This window comes from Moschus berezovskii, chromosome 27, assembly GCF_049115385.1.
Source record: "Moschus berezovskii isolate FMDL1 chromosome 27, NW_MosBer_1.0, whole genome shotgun sequence".
Taxonomy (NCBI): Eukaryota; Metazoa; Chordata; class Mammalia; order Artiodactyla; family Moschidae; genus Moschus; species Moschus berezovskii.
In genome coordinates, this window is record NC_142486.1 from 21115176 (window position 1) to 21134820 (window position 19645).

General features: G+C 53.2%; 1 protein-coding gene across 3 annotated transcripts in view; it reads right to left on the reverse strand.

Moving 5' to 3' along the window:
• The window catches only part of SCNN1B (sodium channel epithelial 1 subunit beta), a 71066-nt gene that overhangs the window by 1282 nt on the left and 50139 nt on the right, over positions 1-19645 (reverse strand). For all 3 annotated transcript variants that reach the window (XM_055409673.2, XM_088832937.1, XM_055409671.2), the window contains 9 exons: positions 18226-18416; positions 8431-8534; positions 6055-6218; positions 5652-5759; positions 3059-3176; positions 2291-2366; positions 2143-2200; positions 1440-1501; positions 286-361 (listed from right to left, as the gene is read on the reverse strand). In XM_055409673.2, coding sequence (XP_055265648.2) covers positions 286-361; positions 1440-1501; positions 2143-2200; positions 2291-2366; positions 3059-3176; positions 5652-5759; positions 6055-6218; positions 8431-8534; positions 18226-18416 — 957 coding nt within the window. The remainder of the gene's footprint in view (positions 1-285; positions 362-1439; positions 1502-2142; positions 2201-2290; positions 2367-3058; positions 3177-5651; positions 5760-6054; positions 6219-8430; positions 8535-18225; positions 18417-19645) is intronic.

Below are 19645 nucleotides of genomic sequence, written 5' to 3' on the forward strand. Positions count from 1 at the left end.
GCAGACGCTTTACCATCTGAGCCACCATGGAAACCCATAAACAAGTTCAGTTCAGTCGCTCAGTCGTGTCCAACTCTTCATGACCCCATGAACCACGGCACACCAGACCTTCCTGTCCATCACCAACTCCCGGAGTTCACTCAAACTCCTGTCCATCGTGTCAGTGATGCAAACAACAAGGGACCTTCCCAATTCCTCTGCTGGGCTCTGGATTCTCCCCACCCTCAAGCTGCAGGGTGGAAGGGCAGCAGGCAGGGTCGAGGTGTCAGGAGCCGCCAGACTCACGTTATTGGCTGCTGACTCTTCAATGGTGCGATAGTTGAATTCTTGGAAGTAGATATTGAGCTTGACAATCCCCTTCCTGCAGGAGGCAGTAAAGGGAACTGATGCCCTCTCCCCAAGACACACACACACACAAACCCACAGGAAAGGTACCCTCCTCTGGCTCAAGCTTCCCATGTGCCCACTCCCAGAAGTGAAGAGTCCAAACAAGAACCAAGAAGGGCCCCTGTAGGCCTTGGGGCCACAAAAGGCACCTCTGCCCAGCACCCATTCCGTGCACCCCCTTTCTGAACCAGTTCTCCAAAGGACCTGGAGGCCAAGACAATCCTAAGGATCGGCTCTGGGCTCCCCTCGCCCACTCCCAGTACAGTAGACTTGACATAGAGTCCTAGGCCTTGGCCTGCTGTCAGGGGACCCGGGGCAGGGAAGTGTGGCCAAGAGGGCTTTCCCCTTACACCTGATGGTCCTCAGATAGGCTGCTCTCTCATACCTCCAGCCTTCTGCTGGGACATCAGTGCCTCTTCCTATTTGTCTAAACAGTTACTACTCCTCCTTAGGGGATGAGCTCAAGGGTCACCTCCCTATACAGACCTCCCTTATCTCTCAGGAAGAAGGGGCCTCCTTCTCTGCTGGGCTCCCTGAGAAAGGGTACTGTGCAGACTCCCACCACCAAAGCCCTGTTCATGTATTTCTGTCCTCGAAGCTCCTGATAGAATGAAAGCTCCAGTCATTCTTGTGCTCAATGCCTGCTTGTGTTGAATGGATGGAAAGATGCGTGAATGGATGGAGGTTGGATGGGTGGATGGATGAGTGGAAGACTGGAAGGATGGATGATGGAGGTGAATGGATGGATGGATGTGTGATGGATGGGGAGACGACTGGAAGGATGGATGATGGCTAGATGGGTGGACGGGTTCAAGGATGAAAGGACCGGAGGGGTGGATGGACGAATGGCCAGGTTGTCCTTTAGGAAACGGTAGGCTCTGAGCCCCCCTGGCTGGCCTCTCACTCCCAGTACTTCATCCTCTAGGCTTGCTTCTGGATCTGATCAGTGTGAGAAGGTATCTGAGCAGCTGCCCTGTGTCCAAGTCCCTCCCCCAAGGCTCTGGTTTCTCCTCTTTCCTGCCCTCCCTGGCCGGTCCAGACTCTGAGCTCACCTGCTCAAGGTGATATTGCTGCTTTGGTCCCGCTCCTGAGACAAGACGTGGAAAATCCAGTCCTGGAACCCAAAAAGGCAGCTGAGAACAATGGTGCCTACAGCACCCACTCCCAGGCATGGGCCCTGCTACCTGTGGGAGGCAGCCCACTGCCCTGGGGACTGTGTGTGCCCAGGGAGAGAGGGGAAGGGCACTGGGTCTCCAGGCTCTCCCCCAGAGGCCCGGCCTCCCTGCTTCAGTCCCTTCCCACCACAGGCCCTCACACTTGCTGGTCCCTCCGCCCAGGTCCTCCCCAGACCTGCCCAGGCTGGCTCAGCCCCATCCTCCAGTCTTAAATATACTTTTTTAGAGAGTTGGGGAGGGGGCGGTCTTCCCTGCCCACCCTGTCTAAAGTGCTTTCCCCCAGTAACCCTTTCAGCATCCGGTTTACTCCCTACACAGCCCTTGGAAACAATCTTATTTCTGTATATCGTCTGTCTCTGCAGCTGGAAAGTAAGCTCTGAAAGGGCAAAGGACGGTCTGTCCCATTCACTGCTGTGTCCCCAGCACAGTCCTTGAGGGACATGGGTGGAAGGAGGCAGGGAGGGAGTGGAAGGTGGGAGGAATTCCCCTCTAAGGTTTCCAACAGCCTGCAGACCTCCGGCCACACCTGCCTCCCATCTGAAGCTGGGCGGCCAGGAGCTTGGCTGCTCCAATGACTCACCTCAGAGGCCTCGGAAGGCCAGACGGCCATGGAAATGGTCATCTTGTACTGAGTGTCGCTGGAAGAGAGACGGCAGCCCATCATCACTGTCCCTGCCCACCCTGCCCTCCACTCCCACCCCCGCCCATCCCGTCTCGGGTGGACTCACTTGCAGGACTCCTTACAGGCGTAGATGCAGGTCTCCCTCTGCGCCATGCTGATGCGCAGGGCCGAGTAGCAATGGGCTGGGTAGGAGGGGGTGGGGGGGAGAGATTTTGAGCTAGGTTTTCTGCTTTGAGCCTCTGGCCGCCCTCTGATCTCCTGGCCCTGAGCCACCTAAGGCCTGTGGTTAGCTTGAGTGGGGAGCGTTGTCTTGATCCAAACTCCCCTTGTCATGGAAAATCACCCACCCTAGGTGCCCCCTCTCCAGCCATTTGGCCCCAATCTGGTCAGAGGGACCCCCTCCCCAGCACCCCAGCCCCAGCTCAGGAGGATCAGAGCAGCTTTCCCTCTACCTGTCACCCCTGAGCCTGGCAGGGGGCGGGGCTAGGGCCAGCGGGTCACGTGGGGAGGGATGGGTATTGGAAGGGATAAAGTTCTCCCCTCCTGTCCACACATGTTGTTAGTTTTAAGATGTGGTAGGACTCCCTCTGCCACTGACAACATCCATCGGTGTTTGGATGACCCTGGCTCAGTATGAGCCCAGTAGGGGCTCCTCTTCCGGTGACTTCAGGTCTCAAGGACAAACTCTCTCTCGAACTTACACGTTTCACACGTACATTTAAAGGCATCGGGGAGCTAGGGGTGGGAGCAGCCAGGGCGAGAGGGGCCATGGCCGGTGAGGGCTCGTGGAGCCCCCACCCTCCGTGTGCGGTCACAGCCTTTGTGGGCAGAGGCCCAGCAGGCTGGCGGCCGGTCCCGGGGGCTCCCCGCTCACCCCAGTCCGGGAACTCCTGGTTGCTGCAGTATTTCCTCTTCCGGGGCAGCGGGTACAGGTAGTGGCCACAACCACATTCCCGAATCATGTGCTCCTGGAAGCAGGAGCGAATACAAGCCTAGGGGGTGGGAAGGGGCAGAGAGAACGCAGACTTGAAGGTGATGTCCCCACCTCATCCCCAAGGGGACGGGGCCCAGGGGGCTCGATGCCCAGGCCTGGGGACTGGGGGAGCCGAGGAGGTGCCCCTCCCGTGGAGAAGGGTGCTGAGGCGGCTAAGCTTCCTCCCCACTACCCCCCGAGGTGGGAGGTGGCAGTCCTTCCCTGTTTCTGTCCCCACAGAAGGACTCAAGCCAGAACCCAGCTCTCTGAGGCTGGTCCCACAGATGACACGGGCAGGGGAGGCTTGTTCCAACCCGAAAGCTATCTCCCGGGGACTTCCCTGGCCGGCCAGTGGTTAGGACTCCATGATTCCACGGCAGGGGGCGTAGGCTCGATCCCTAGTCAGAGAACTAAGATCCCAAATGTGTCCACCGTCTCCCCTCGACAACAAAAAACAGCTAACTCTTAGATAGCTCTTGTTACAAGGCAGCCAGCAGCCTTCCAAGCCATTGACATGGAAGGACCCAGAAGGGAAAGCAGGCAAGCTCACTCTGTGCTCCTTCATCCTGTAGGGAAACACTCAGAGAAGGTGAGAAGGGTGATCCGAGTGCTCAGTGCAATGGAGAGGAAGTGACCTTCTTCAGAATGTCCCCTGGTTGGGGGTGAGGGAAGTGGTGGGAGTGGACCAGGCCCCTCTAGGCTAGATGAATCTATAATTTCTGGGTTTTCAGGTCCGACCTGGTTTCAGTCCACTCAGAAACAAGCCATGTATCCCAGGGCCAGCCCTCCCCTCCGAGCCTCAGTTTACTCCTGTTGCTCCTGTGTCTAAGGAGGGGAGGTCCACATGCCGTTGGGCACTTGGAGAATGGAAGCAGCCGCTCGTCACAGCTCTCCTGCTGGGCTTCCCAAGTCCACCTCTGGAGGGCTTCCCGCTCCCACCCTTGCCAAGGAGCTCGCATCCTCTCCCCCACTCTCCTGCCTGCTGCTTCCCAGGCCATTGCATCCGGTGCTCCGTTCTCCCCTGTGAACCTGCAGGCTCCTCACGGGAGGAAGCAGGGAGTGGGCGGGGGTGGGTGGCAGATGAAATGGCACAGCCTGCAGGAGGGGGTCTGGGGCAAGATCGGGGGCAGTGGGTCAGCAGGGAGCTCTGGGCCAAGTGTCCGACATTCACCCAGACCTCACTGTCTCACCTGGAAGGTAGGAGCCCTCTCCAGGGTGGGCAAGGGCGGGGCCAGGGCTGGCAGGCAGAGCGCCCGACCAGGGCCTGGGGCTTTGCCAAGGTCTCTGTCCAGACTGGTGATCCAGACTGGACAAAACGAGATCTGGGGTTTCTCTGGAATGGGGTCTCCCGGGCTGGGGCCTGATGCCTTTGTGGCCTCCTTCTCTGTGCTCTCCACCCCTCTGTGCTGCCTTGTCTGTCCATCTGTCCCTCCAGAGGCTTGAAGACTCCTCAAGTTCTCCATCGCAGGCAGAAGCCCCCCCAGACAGGAGGGTCAGAGTGAGCGGTGCATGGGGTCAGGTGGACAGAGTGCGCAGGGGGGACGGTGGATTCCCATGACTAAGACGAAAGGGAAAACCACACCCTGCTCGGGGCTCTCAGACGCGGAGCCAGGCACTGGGCTGCCCGTGAGCCATCCTCGGTGCCCTCATCCACAAGGCAGGCTGGACTGGGAGAGAAAGGATCACTGTGAGCAGTCACTTTGGTCACCTTTGCAGAGTCAGCCTGTCCTCTCCTCTGGGGCCAGGTCTGAGGCCAAGCCTCGTGGCTGACCTTGGAGATCAGGATAAGAGGTAAGTAAGCCCCAGCTGCAGCAAAGGGGATTAAGGCCAGATACAAAGAGGGACTTTATGAACACTGATGAGGCATTTGGACTAGGGTCTATAAATTCCAATTTTCTCATTCTTAATAATAGCGTCTACATCATGGTATTGTTATGAGGATTAAATTATTTTATATAAATATAATATATATGTAAAAAAAATATATGTAAAGCACATGGAACAGTGCCCACCTAGCACGTGATAAGCCTGCTGTTATTAGTATATTATAATAATAATGGTACAGTATAATAGCATATACAATAAATGTTAATAGCATATTAATATATACTAACAATAATTAATAATTATTGTTAGAATATTATTGCCTCATATGGCTACTGAAAGGAAAATGATATTAATATATACTAACAATAATTAATAATTATTGTTAGAATATTATATTGCCTCATATGGGTACTGAAAGGATCAAATGATGGCTTAAACATTGTAAACCCTTAATACACACAAGAGTTCTTTTTGGGAAACCCCAGAGCAAGACCCCAAGGCCACACCTGCCAAGCAAGGACAAAAAGTGGCCAGCCCTGGGCCCTGGTAAGAACCAGGACTAGACTGGTTCCCTAGCCTCCAGGGAATGCTGTGGTCCCAAAGATCCAGCAGAGCCAGACTTGCTGGGACCGGCTTTCCCAGAAGCCTCAGGCCACCGTTGTCCCACCTGGATGGAGTAGGTCGTGTTGTAGTTGCTGTAGAGGTTCTGGATGGGGACGTCAGAGCCGTTCTTGGTGCACTGGCTGTAGGGCTCGCCCTTGCGCTGCAGCTTGTCCTGTGTGAGAGGTTCTTTGTGGGGACCCCTGGTCACCCCGAGGAAGCCCCCTCTGTTCCCCCCTCCCATCTGGCAAGTGGGCCTAGGGGATGCTCAGAGGGGCTGGAGGGCTGATGCCCCAGCAGGTGCCAGGGGTGGGGAGCACTCATCTTCCCCCGAGTGTGGGGCCTGCTGGGGTTCCAGGCAGAGGGTGAGGTAGGAGTGAATGGTGGGGAGGTCCAGGCTTGGGGATGCCCGGAGCTCCTCCTCTCAGGCCCCGGGAGGTGGGTGCTGGGCAGACGGGCTGCGGGCGTACCACGAGCACCCCGATGGATGTCTCCATCCCCGCCATGGCGTAGATGCCCTCTTCCTTGATGAAGGGGTACGACCTCTGCTCGTGAAGCATCAGCCGGGCGCCGGCCGTGGATGTGAGGAAGGGCACGTAGTCTTCCTGGCCCATGTCCAGGATCAGCTTTAGGCCTGAGGGGAAGATGGGGCGGAGGGCAGCCTGAGCTGGCTCCCCAAGGCTGAGGGCAGACCCACCGCCCACTGGTCCCAGCCCCCGCCAGCCAAGGGAAGGCCAGGGTCTACGCAGGAAGCTGGCTCCACTTTACGAAAACCCGGACTTCTTGCCTTCTCTGAGGCCCCCTTCCTAGTCTGAGCCAGCACGGAATCCGCTCTGGGCTCTGCCTGCCCCATCCCCACTCCACGGCCTCTTCCACATGGCAGGGAGACTAAGGCTGCAGCCCAGGTGCCTCCCCTCTCGTCTCCAGGGTCCTCATTCTCTCTGCTCACCTCCTCAGCTGCCATGCTCCTTCTGACTGCTGGGCTTTCATTATGCTGTCTTCTCTTTGGAATGCTGTCTCCAGCCTCACCTTGCACCTAGAAACTCCTGCTCTTCCTTCCGGGCTCAGGCCAAGTACCACTTCCTCCAGAAGCCTTCCCTGGCTATCTAGACTGGGATTCAGGACCTCTGTCATACTCTCTCCTTGTCCTGGAACTCGCCTTCCAAGTACCTGTCTCACTTTTGAAATTTTTCTTTTATTATCTGTCTTCCTCCCCCACTCCACTGCTCTCTTCTTGAAGGTGGAGACCAGACCCAGTATTTTATGAATCATGGCAGGGGGTGCTTCCCAGGTGGTGCCAGAGGAAAAGAACCCGTCTGCCAATGCAGGAGATGCAAGAGACGTGGGTTTGATCCCTGCGTTGGGAAGATCCCCAGGTGAAGGAAAAGGCAACCCACTCCAGTATTCTTACCTGGAAGTTTCCATGGACAGGGGAGCCTGGCAGGCTACAATCCATGGGGTCACAAAGAGCTGGACACGACTGAGGACACATGCAAGAAGAAGAAAGGACTGCGCAGGACAAGAAATCTAGCATTTATTGAGCATTTGCTGCATGCTGAGTGCTGGGCTCAGGGCTTTATTTACATGATCTCACTGAGGCTTATAAGAGGCCTGTGAGATAGGTACAATTATTGTCCCCATTTTACAGATGAGGAAACTGAGGCCCAAAGAGAGTAAGGGACCGTGTCACAGGTCACTCAGTGAGGAAGTGGAAGTTGCTGGACTTCTACAGGCAGCCTTGATCTTAATCATCAGTCATCACTACAGAGTGAGCTAGCTGGCATCTCTGTGAGGCCCAGTGTCCTCAGGGGCTCAGGGGTGGGTGAAGTGTTGGCAGCCCACCCACACCTCTTTAGACCAGCAGCTCTGACAGTTGCAGAATGACACCTGCCTTTTGATGGCTGGGGAGCTCAGAACCTAAGGGTGGGGAGGAAGGCCTGGCACACACGCTGAGTCCCGCAGCTGCTCCCAAGACGAGCAGCTTCTGCCATCAACTACTTCCCTCTTCCTCACTTCTGCTGACTACTTCACCTTCTCTCTGTCTCTCACAAACTGCATAGAAACGAGGCTGAGAGTAAGGGCTCCGCCCCAGGCTAACTGTGTGATCATGGGAAAGCTACTTAAAACTTCTCAGAACATCTGCATTTAGTGGGAGTTTGCTGCTGGCCAGGCTCAGAGGCAAGGCCACTTGCTCTGTGCTCAGAGGTCTACCTGCCTTAGGCCAGGATGACGTGATGGGGTCTGTACCATGCGCTCTGCTCTGTGCAAAATGGGGGAACGAGAGCATTAAGAAGTTAAGTCTCGGTTCAGCATCACCCGGGGGTAAATGGTGGGGCCGGGATTCCACCTGGTCACTGAAGCCTGTGCTCTCAGCCACTGCTTCCTCGCTTTGCTCATCAGCAGAAGGGGTGCACCAGTCACTCACTACCCAGGGGTTTTTGCACATTGGGTTGGGGGATGGCTGAGAAGGCACCTGGCCCTGCCCTGGGGTACCCAGTAGACGCTGCTCCTCTGCATGCCAGCCTCTGGCTAAACTCGGTCCTGTCCCTCAACAGCTGATGGTGTGTGTGCTTGGTGATCACTCAATTGTGTCTGACTCTTTGCGACCCCATGGACTGGCTCCTCTGTCCATGGGATCCTCCAGGCAAGAATACCAAAGTGGGTTGCCATTTCCTACTCCAGGGGATCTTCCCAACCCAGGGATTGAACCCGCAAGCCTCCTACATCTCCTGCACTGGGCAGGTGGATTCTTTACCACTGTGCCACCCGGCTGAAGGGAATTTGGTCTTTCATCCTCACGTGATAGGATTTAAAACCTCATGGCTCTGGCTCCAGGACAGACTTACCAAACTCAGTTCCGGGGTTGGCTGAAGGGAGGGCCTTCTCCGTCATGCCCCAGTTGAAGATGTAACAGTTGCCATAATCAGGGTGGAAGATGGGTGTGAAGTTCCTGAAAGAAACAGCGTCAGCTGGAGGCCAGGGCCCATCCCCATCCCAGCCGATGCCGCCCCCACTGCCACCCCCGGGTTCGTGGCAGGGGGCAGCTGGTAGATAACTGCTCAGAGAGGCTCAGGAACAGAGAGGTGAGCGACAGGTCATTCTGTCCATTCCCCTGCAGCCATGCACCCACCAGAGAGGAGATTCCCAGACTCTCTTGGGAAAGAGGGGGTGGAGGGAGTCTTTCTCTGGGGTAGGAGCCAAGCTCTCTGGCTTAGTCATGAAGTATGAAAAAGAAGTTTCTTTTTTGTTTTTTTTTTTTTGAGGTTAATTTGTGCTTTTATTTGCCAGTGTAATTTAACTACAATGGTCTGCAAACTTTTTTGATCTAAAAATACACTTTACATCACAATCCTACAAACATACACATACATAAGATATATACATACATGAAAGTGAAACAAAAGTTTTGTCAAAAACATCTGCCCTGAGGGTTATTTATTTATTTACTTATTTTGAGACCCGAAAAAGAAAGCTTCTTTGATGTTTTCAGCTGTCTCATCTACAGGGTCTTGTAAGCCATGTGGTCAGTTAAACGGTGACCCCTGAAAAGAGATGTCCACATCCTAATGCCAGGGACCTGTGAATGTGACCTTATTTGGAGAAGGGATCTTCATAGGCACAGTTAAGGATTTTGAGGTGAGATTAACTGGTTTTATCACGTGGGCCCTAAATCCACCCACAAGTGTCCTTAAAGAGTCAGAAGGGGAGACACAGAGGAGAAGGTCACATGAAGACAGAGGCGGAGACTGAAAGGTACAGAGACAGAAGTCAAGGGGCACTGGAGCGCACCCCCGCACCCCCATATGCTAGAAGCGGTAGGAAAGGATTGTCCCCTGGAGACCTGGGAGGGACCTGGTCCTGCTAACACCTTGATTTCTGACTTCAAGCTTCCTCTGTGAAAGAATACATTTCTGTTGCTTTAAACCATCCAGTTTATGGTCATTCATTGCAGCAGCCACAAGAAATTAATACAGATAACATGAGCAGCTGTTTCATCTCTGCTTACCCCTATTGAAGGTAATCTCAGATATTAGAATTTTATTTGTAAACATCTCTATATGTCTATAAGTAAGACTGATTTTTTTTTTTGGTTCAGGCTTCTCTAATTATGGTGCACAGGCTGTCTAGTTGAGATCTTAGTTCCCCTCTAGAGAACCCACAGCCCCAGCATTGGAAGATGGATGCTTAACCACTGGACCACCAGGGGAGTCCCCATAAGAACTGCTAAAGCACCACTATTACCAGGTTAAACATAACTGATAAAAATTCCTTAATATTCTTATACATTCAATTTATATTGTCTCATAGAGATCAATTTTGGTTTTACAATTTATTGGTTTAAATTAGAATTCAAACGACATTGACATGTGATTGGTTGATATGCCTTTTAAATCTTTCTTAATCTATGGCGTCCTTCAACTGACTTTTTTTGTCGTAAAAAAGCTGTTAAGTTCTGGTTTCATCAAGCTAGTAACTGAAGAGCGAGTGATACAATTAGAGGGTCATCATTTTGTTCCCCTGATTTTGGGGGTTTGGGGCAACGTGCACCAGTGGTGAGCAATGCTGTGTGTCCCGATGGAACACAGGCTGCCCAGGAAGTGGCCTTGCCAACAAACAAAACAACAATCACAACACCCAGCTGTGAACAGGATCGAACATCATCTCCACCATTTACAGCAAATACTGGAGACAGAGGAACAAGTTCAAATATACCGTAAAAAGTCTATAAATAACCCAGTGTTTTCAACAAATAAATTATGAGACAGGGAAAGGGAGGTAACCTTCAGACTGAAAGCAGCTTCAAAGACTTGGTTCTATTCCCAACCTGTGGACTTTAATTGGATCCTCATTCAAACAAGCAAACAAAAAAGCCTGACATTGACGAGACTGAACACCACTGGATAGTTGACGGTAATGAGCAATCACCAATCGTTTCTTTTTTAAGGTGGCAAAACGGTATTGTGCTTCTGTCAAAAGTCTTTCTCTTTGAAGGTACATTCTACACACTATGTAGATGAGAGGATATGATGTCTTGGATCCGCTTTAACGATAGGATGAGAATCACACTTACTGGATCTGGGTGGTGGGTCCATGTGAGTCCCTCACACCCTGTCCTGTGTGTGTGTTCTCAAGTCCCCATGTGTGTCAAGTCACTTTGGTTGTGTTCGACTCTGTGCCACCCCATGGACTGCAGCCTGCCAGGCTCCTCTGTCCTTGGAATTGTCCAGGCAAGAATACTGGAGTGGGTTGCTATTCCCTTCTCCAGGGGATCTTCCCAACCCAGGGACTGGGATGGAACCCACATCTCTTAAGTCTCCTGCATTGGCAGGTGGGTTCTTTACCACTCGCACCACCTGGGAAGCCCAATTCCAAGTCTCCATAGGAAACAGCATTTAAGGGGACTTCCCTTGTGGTCCAGTGGTTAAGACGCCACACTCCCAATGCAGGGGACACTGGGTTCAAATCCTGGTCAAGGAACTAGATCCCACATGATGCAACTAAGAGTTTGCATGGCACAAAGAAGAGACCCTGCATCCCGAGACTAAGGATCCCACATGCAGCAACAAAGATCTAAGACCCTGAATGCCACAACTAAGACCCATGGAGCTACATAAATAATTTTTTTTTTTAATGGAACTAGCATTTAAAATGTCTTCGGATGTTTTTAGATGGTTTTCTGTTATTTTGTTAAAAACAGGAGGGAATGGGGCTCACTGCATCAGATACTGCAGAAACATACCTGAAATGCTACACTTTCTAAGCTTTCTGTTCCAAAGCATTTACTGAGCAAATTTCCCCAGGCCATGCTGAAGATTTCTGTGGATGTTCTTTCCTTTAATTCTCTCAATAACCCCGTGAGGTCAGCAGGTATTTGTCCCCATGTTAGGATTAGGGAGCCATTTCCTCTTTGGTCTCACCCTCTGCACCAGCCAAATCAGGTGGGTCCAGGGCAGGTGGTGAAATCTGATCCAGAAGCTGACTGCCTGACATACACGTGAGAAGCTTCCTCAGCCTCTGAGCTGAGGTGTCCTCCACCGTGAAAGACAAACTGCATTTCTCACCCAACACTTACTGAGTCACCCACTGGGCTTGGGACACGGAGGCCAGCAAGACAGTCCTACCCTTGAAGCTCATGGCAAGGGGGAGACTACAGAGTGGGGTCATGGCAATTCTCTTTCCTGCCCGCCTCCTCCACCTCTAAGACTCCTACCCTGGTCCAGGGCCGCCAGCTCCCCCCACTCCGATTCCTGCAGGAGCCTCTGCCTCCACTCTTGCTCTCTTACAATCTTCATCTTGCACAGTGGTCAGGGCAACCGTTTAAACTGTGAATCATGGGCTTCCCTGTGGTTCAGTGGTCAGGACTCTGCCTTCCAGTGGAAGGGGTGTGGGTTCTATCCCTGGTTGAAGAGCTAAGATCCCACATGCCTTGCAGCCAAAATAAGCAATACTGTAACAAATTCAATAAAAACTTTAAAAATAGTCCACATCAAAAAAAAAAAAAACTAAAAACTGTGAATCAGCCCCTGTTAGAACCTTCCAGAAGCTCCTTGCTGCTCTCAGAATAAAATGCAAATGCCCCACTTGGCTTCCTCCCCCTTGTTCATTATACTCCAGAGACACTCCATGTTGTCTTCCAATTCAAGGCCCACTGCTCCTTGTGCCTGGAATATTCTCTGAGCAGATCTTCAAGTGTCTGGTTTCTCCTCCTCCTTCAGGTTTCACCTGCCCGGAGACGTCCCCTGACCTCCCTATGCAAAGTCACCTCCAGTCACTTGACCATTTCCACCTGCTTATTTCCCTGGTGGCTCAGTGGTAAAGAATCCACCTGCCAATGCAGGAGATGTGGGTCGGGAAGATCCCCTGGAGAAGGAAATGGCAACCCACTCCAGTATTCTTGCCTGGGAAATCTCATGGACAGAGGAGTCTGGCAGGCTACAGTTCATGGGGTCGCAAAGAATCGGACACAACTTAGCAACTCAACAACAACAACAACATTCCCATGCTGGCATGCATCTTCTTGACTTAATTGCTTATCAGCGGCCTCTTGCTTTAGAAAATAATCCCAGGGAAGACAGCTGTCTGTCTGGAGGGAGAAAGAACCTAAAAGCTAAGGGCTCAGGCTTGGGAGCCAGCCTGCCTGAATTTGAATTCTGGCTCTGCTAGTTACTCGCTGGTGAGTTTAGGGGAAGTCATTTCACCTCTCTGGGCCTTGTTTCTCCCCCCGTAACACCGGGGTAACAACAGCACCCACCCAAAAGGACTAAGGTGAGGGTTGGAAGCTGAGCACACTGAACTACTGAACAAATTCATCCCCGATCCTCAGAGCCTGGCACTCGGTAGACAGACACTCAGTAAATATTTGTTGGATAAATTATAATATGTGATAAGAGGAGCAACAGAGATAAGCCTGGAAGAATGGACGTGGGGTTGGGGAGTGGATCAGAGGAGGGTTCCTGGAGGAGATGAGGCCTGAGCTGAGACTTGAAGGATGAGTAAGAGGCAGCCGAGCTTTGCAGGTGCGGGGTGGACGAAGGGCACCCCAGGCTGGGGGTGGGGGTGAGGGTGGGGAGGACACCAAAGGCCCAGAGGGAAGAAGCCGCTCTGGGCGGGCACCGTGGAGTCTCTCTCCCGGGTGGGATCTGGGCTGCAGCCACAAGGGAGGAACTGAGCGGGGAAAACCAGTTGCAGCCGGGCGCCGGCTCTGGAAGGAGAGACCCCGCCCCTGGGACGTGGGCACGCGATGTTCCCAAGGAGCTGCCGCGGACACCTACCGCCCAGGAGCGGGAGGTGGCTCTGGGCGCGGCCAGATCCCCTCCTGTCCCAGGTTGCACTCTGAGGCTTGCCAACTATTTGCTTGTTGATAAATGTTCTTTACCTGGAGAGGCTGCTCCCAGCACTGGCCGACTCTGGCTCCAGAGCTAGGCGTTTCCCCCACAAAACCTTCCCTGGAACAGAGATGAGGCGTAGAGACAAAGGCCAGCAAGCTTCCCGCAAAGACTGGGAGACGGAGCGTCCTAGCTGGGAGCCATACAACAGGGGTACTGGGCAGCAGGGTTTGGGGAAGGGAGAAACCAGCGGGCCAACCCTTGAAGAAACAACAACAGACCTGAAAAAGCGAAAGTGAAAGCCGCTCAGTAGTGTCCGACTCTTTGTGACCCCATGGACTATACAGTCCATGGAATTCTCCAGGCCAGGATACTGGAGTGGGTAGCCTATCCCTTCTCCAGGGGATCTTCCCAACCCAGGAATCGAACCGAGGTCTCCCCCATTGCGGGCGGTCTTTACCAGTTGAGCCACCAAGGCAGCCCAAGGATACTGGAGTGGGTAACCGATCCCTTCTCCAGGGGATCTTCCTGACCCAGGAATGGAACCGGGGTCTCCTGCATTGCAGGCGGATTCTTTACCAACTGCGCTATCAGGGAAGCCATGTGTTCCTAGAGCTTGGTTTCTAAATCCCATTCTCCAATAAAAGGACTGCAGCTTCTCAGAGAAATGGCTGATTCTAGGACTGGGGCATCTTTTAGTGCCAGAAAGTAAGGATGTACTAAAACAATAAATAAATGGATGAGGACTCGTCAAAGGGACACAGGAGCCAAATGAAGGCGCTCTCAGTGGCCAACACTGGAAAATTTTGAGTAATAAAATAAATAGTGTGGTATTGGATTACAACCCAAATATACAAGAGTCCATACTAGCATAAATAAATGATTGAATAAATAAACAAAAGGAGAAGACATTCTGTACAGAAGAATTCCGAATAGTGTCTGTTCCCCTCTCCAGGAGAAGTGGAGTTTAATCTCTCTCCCCATCTGCTACCCCACCCCACCCTGCAGAGTACAGGCTGAACTTAGAGCTCATGATACAGAGCACGGCCGGAGAAACCCAACACCCCCCACTTTAACCAAGGGAGGAAGGTCAACATTACGGGTGGCACTGAGTGGCTAACATGTACCCCCTGATAGGATGTGATGAGGAAGCCCTCCACCTCTGTGGTCTTCTTCTCCCAAATCCATCTTATCTGTATAAACCCAGATCAATGGCTTGCTATAAAACCAGCACCCCGAAACTGTCAGGGTCATCCAGACCAAGGAAATCTGAGAAAGTGTCACAGTCAGAGGGGGTGAAGGAGACAGGACAACCAACAGCAATGTGGTCTCTTGGATGGAAGCCTGAGCAGGAAAGGATCATCAGGAAGAACCGACAAATCCGAATAAAGTGTTTGTTCGGTTTGTTTAACAGTGATGTCACCATGTTGGTTTCTTACTTTTGGTAGATTACACGGTGACTTAAGATGTTAAGGATAGGGGAAACTGGGTGAGCAGTACCAGGGAACTCCGTGTACTCTCTGAAACTTTTCTATAAATCTAAAACTACTCCACAATAAAAAGTTAATCTTTAAATTGCTCCTATAATTCTTAGCACGTGCTAAGTACTGTTCTAAGCACTTTATCTATGTAAACTCACTTACTCCCCATGATAGCCTTATGAGGTCATTTCACTATCCCGATTTTCCAGATGAGAAAACGGAGACCCAGAGAAGCTAAGTAGTATGCTCCCAAACAGAAAAGTTGAAAGTATTAGTTGCTGTCCGACTCTCTGCAACCCCATGGACGGTATGTAGCCCACCAGGCTCCTCTGTCCATGAGATTCTCCAGGCAAAAATACTGGAGTGGGTAGCCATTCCCTTCTCCAGGGGATTGTCCCAACCCAGGGATCGAACCTGGGTCTCCTGCATTGCAGGCGAGTTCTTTACCATCTGAGCCACCAGGAAAGCCCAGCTGGTATTCAAACCCAGGTGGTTTGGTGTCAGGGTCCAAATGTGGTCCACACTTTCTGAAAACTGCAGTGGCTGCACCTTCAGCATTTGCAAATACGAGGTGGAGAGGATGGAGACCCGGACAGAGTAATGGAGCCAAAGTGTGTGGGGCCCAACACTGGGAGGGCTGAGAGAGGCACGTGTCCTCCGGCGCTGAGTCTGAGGCTAATTCAGGAAGATGGGCAACCAGTAGGCTGTGGGACTGACAAGCAGCATGGAGACAGGTGGACTGGGGTCTCCATGCCAAGAAACTGCCGAGGGCTGGAGAAACGGGTTTGGGAGGGGTAGATGGGGAAGGAAGACGATCTTGATTTCTGATGAGGCGATGAAGTGACGCCAGGTGGGCCTGGCTCAGACTGCCACCTCGGCTGCTCACCAGTTGTGTGACCTCAGAGATGTTGCTTAACCTCTCTGAGCAGTGCTGTATCATATAAAAGAAGAGCTTGTTGCCAGAGTTAGACTGACTGATTTTATACCTGTAAAGTGCTAAGAATAGTGCCTGGACATAAGAAGGGTGCAATAGTGTTAGCATCATTACTGAAGAATGAGTTCCTCGTCAAATGTGGGTTTAATGAGAGTAATACTGAGTTCATCGCTACTGTCAGGCTGTCACGCACATTAACTCATTTAATATTCCGAAGAACCCAGTAGCATGGGCTTTCCAGGTGGCTCAGTGGTAAAGAACCTGCCTGCCAATGTAGAAGACATAAGAGACATGGGTTTGATCCCTGGGTCAGGAAGATCCCCTGGAGGAGGAAATGGCATCCACTCCAGTATTCTTTCCTGGGAAATCCCGAGGACAGAGGAGCCTGGCGGGCTACAGTCCATGGGGTTGCAAAGAGTCAGACATGACTGAGCACGCACACACATGTTCACAGAGTAGGCACTGTTGTTACCTATTTTATGCAGGAGGAAAATGGAGGCATATCAAGGTTAGGATGCTTTCTTGAAGCCACACAGTTGGTCAGACAGAGCAAGGATTTGAAATCAATGGTCTAACTGCTGAGTCCAGCCTTGACCCCCTCTCTAGATTTATTCCCCAGTCACAGCCACACCACAAAGTTATGTGGCCAACACTGGGTGCTGCCTGCCCGCCAGCCATCTTCTCAGTCTCCTGACCCAAACAGGGCTGGATTTGGAGGGTGCCATCTTGGCAACATGGAGGCCATCCCCAGGCTGCCTCCGGCCCTGGGGCAGGCCAGGAAGTTGCTGGGGGCTCCATTTAGGGACCGTGCTATGTGCAGAACACACATCTTCGAGCCCTGGGATTCCACTAAGAGGTGTTCCCACGAAGCGCCAGGAACCTGGCAGCAGGTCCCAGTGGATCCTAACAGATCCCACTTTTTCAGCTCACTCGTACTTCAGGGCATATTCTGACTGAGCGGATAAGCCATATGTTTTAAATTACCGAATTACACCTCTCTCTTAGCTGTGAGGGTAAAGATGAACTTACAGGCATAGACCTCGCTTACTGGGTACCCACAGCCTTAAGGCAGGCTGCCAGGAGTGGTGGGGCAGGTAGGCTCTGAAGCAAGTCCCCTCGCCCAGAGAGAGGGGTTGGAACCCAGCCTGCAACCAGCCAGCAAGGACGTGTGCCACTGGTGGGGGGCCGGCACACAGCTCTTCCACCCATAGGTCCCTCCTTCTCTGATTCTCACAAAGGACCGGGCATGCAGCTCTGCCCGCTCAGGGGGCCTTGACTCCTCGACACGACCTACACCTGCCTGCCCCTGTGCTTTCTGGGGGACAGAATCAGCAGATTCTAGACAGAGGTTCCTGAGAATTCATGAGTTACCTGACACAGGCTGAGGCCACAGTCCCCGGGATGTTGAAAACAGTAGCCTGTCACTCATCCAAAGTGGCAAGACTCGGCAAAAAGTCCTTTTCTCCAGAGACCTGAAGTGTAGGAAATCTGAAGCCCCAGGCCAGGAGGATGCCAGAGCCTCGGGGAAATGGGACCAGTCAAAGTCCGGGGCCCAACTCAGGGGGGCCGGCCGCTAAGAGGCCTTCCACGAGACCAGGAGGGGGCACTGGGGCCTCAGTGGCTCGCCTGTCTGTGCCCAGCCTCCCTTCCCAAGTGACCCACCCGTCGAGTCTGTCTGAGAGTCGGGGACAGAGCTGGGCACTCAGTCCCAAGGTCTGGATGGTCAGAAGCTGGAGCGGGGGGTGGCGAGGAAGGTGGAGATCTGTGGATGTGTTAGAGGACCCAGGCTTTCGGAGTTAATGCTGCCCTCATCCTGCTCTTCTCAACCCTGGGGTTGTTTGGGGAAAGGCTGTTTATGACAAAGGCTTCTAGGGCTCTGTTCTAAGCGCTGACATGAGCCAATTCATTTACTCTACAGGAGACACAGATATGGTTATTGTCCCATCTTAGGGATGAGAAAACTGAGGGCAGTAGATGCTGGGTGTTGGAGGCTAACAGCTCATGGCTGCCTTTTCTCCCACCTCCTAGCCTGGGAAGTTAGGAGACCCCCAGCCCATGCTCCTGGGGGTGGCACACACCCAGGGAGTGACTGATGGGGGCACATGCAAGGGGCCGGCCCCCTGCTTAAGGGAGGACAGCTCTGCGGTGCAGTTTACGGGGATGACACCTGGCTTAGACGTCACCTGAGGCCACATCCTCCCTTAGCGCCGTCCTCTTTCCTTACAGACTTTCCCTAAAGCGATGCCCTCGGGACGTGATGGGGCCGTCAGCGCACCCTCCTCTCAGACTCCCTCTAAAAAACTGAAGACAGCAGGGTACAGACAGCTGGGGTGCAGGCTGAGTGGCTGAGCTGGGGTGTGGACCCAGGATCCCGGCCTCAGGGGGCCCACTGGCTCTCACCTGTAGTTGCAGGGCTCTGCCCCGAACAGGCAGGCCAGGATCAGCCGCTCGGCAGGGTAGCCCATGGCCACCAGCTCCTGGTTTGGAATCTGTGCGAAGATGTTGGTGGCCTGCAGGCTGTACCACTCCGTCACGGCCTGGGTGGCACTGCTGAAGTTCCGGAAGGTGCACGTGGTTCCATTGTGGCTGCACTGCAGAGGGTGCAAGAGAGGGGTTCTTGCGGGTGGGGGCCCCCCACCCTGAAAGCCAGGGCAGTGAGGGTGCTGCCAGCTGCCCTTCCTCGGGTGGCACCTCGGTGCTGGGGTGGCCAGCGGCTGGGCTGGTGGGCAGTGTGTTGACACTCACAGTCACAAGGCTTGGGTTGTCCACTCACTCACACACAGCACCAGCCACCCCCATATAACATTGCCTCAGGCCTGAGCCAACCTACTTCGCACACATCCACACAGTCACGTCCACAAAGACAGACCCCTTTCTGACACCTGCAGTCACAGGATGTCCTGGCGTCACAACTACATACACACGTGTCCACATGCCTAGAGTCACACAAGTGGCACCACACTCATGCTCACGTGGACACGTGAGCAGCAGACACACTTGACCCTCTGCTCCCACAACTCCACTCCAGCCCCCTCCCAGGCATCCAGAGGCAGCCCCCCGGAGGCCGGGTGGACCATGAAGGACTCGAGACTTCAGGTTCTGCCCCCCTTCTCTGATGGGGGAAGATCCTGACCACATATGGGGTATGGGAGGCAGTGGGGAGTGGATAGCCCCAGCCTGGGTCCCCAACCAAGGTGGATCATCAGAATCACCAGGAAGCCCATTAACAAGACAGATTCCTGGGTCTGGGCCCAGAACTGCCCTTTTAGATTCTCCAGGAGTCGGGCCCAGGGATCTGTGTAGTTACAGAGCCCCCAGGGATCCTGGGAACAGACAGGGAACCTTCTTCCCACCTGCAGGCTTGCAGGCATCCCAGCAGTCCCATTATGCTTTGTCTATGACTGTACAGCAGAGCTGTGGTTTTCCACCTGCCCAATATTTATGCCCCTGTCTTCTGATAATAAGACTTAATTCCTTCTTCAGGAAGCCACCCACCCCTTCCCCCTCGCTCAGTCCATGTGGTCTGATAGAGGCTGACATCACTCTCAGCTCCAGGGCACATGACCCAGGACCGGTCAGTCACGAAAGCCCATCCTCCAGGCCTCAGTGATTGGTTTAGGGCTGAGTATGTGACATGATGACCAGTCCCAGGATGTTCGCTGCAGCCATTAGGAAAGAAGAGCTCTCTGTCTGGGGAGAGCGCTAAGCTGGTGGGATATATGTCTAGTATTTCCAGAGCCCTCCATGTGGAGGGAGCCTGCCAGAGAGCAAAGTCAACTGAGAGAAAACCCGAGACAAGGTGGAGAGAGAGGGACTCCTG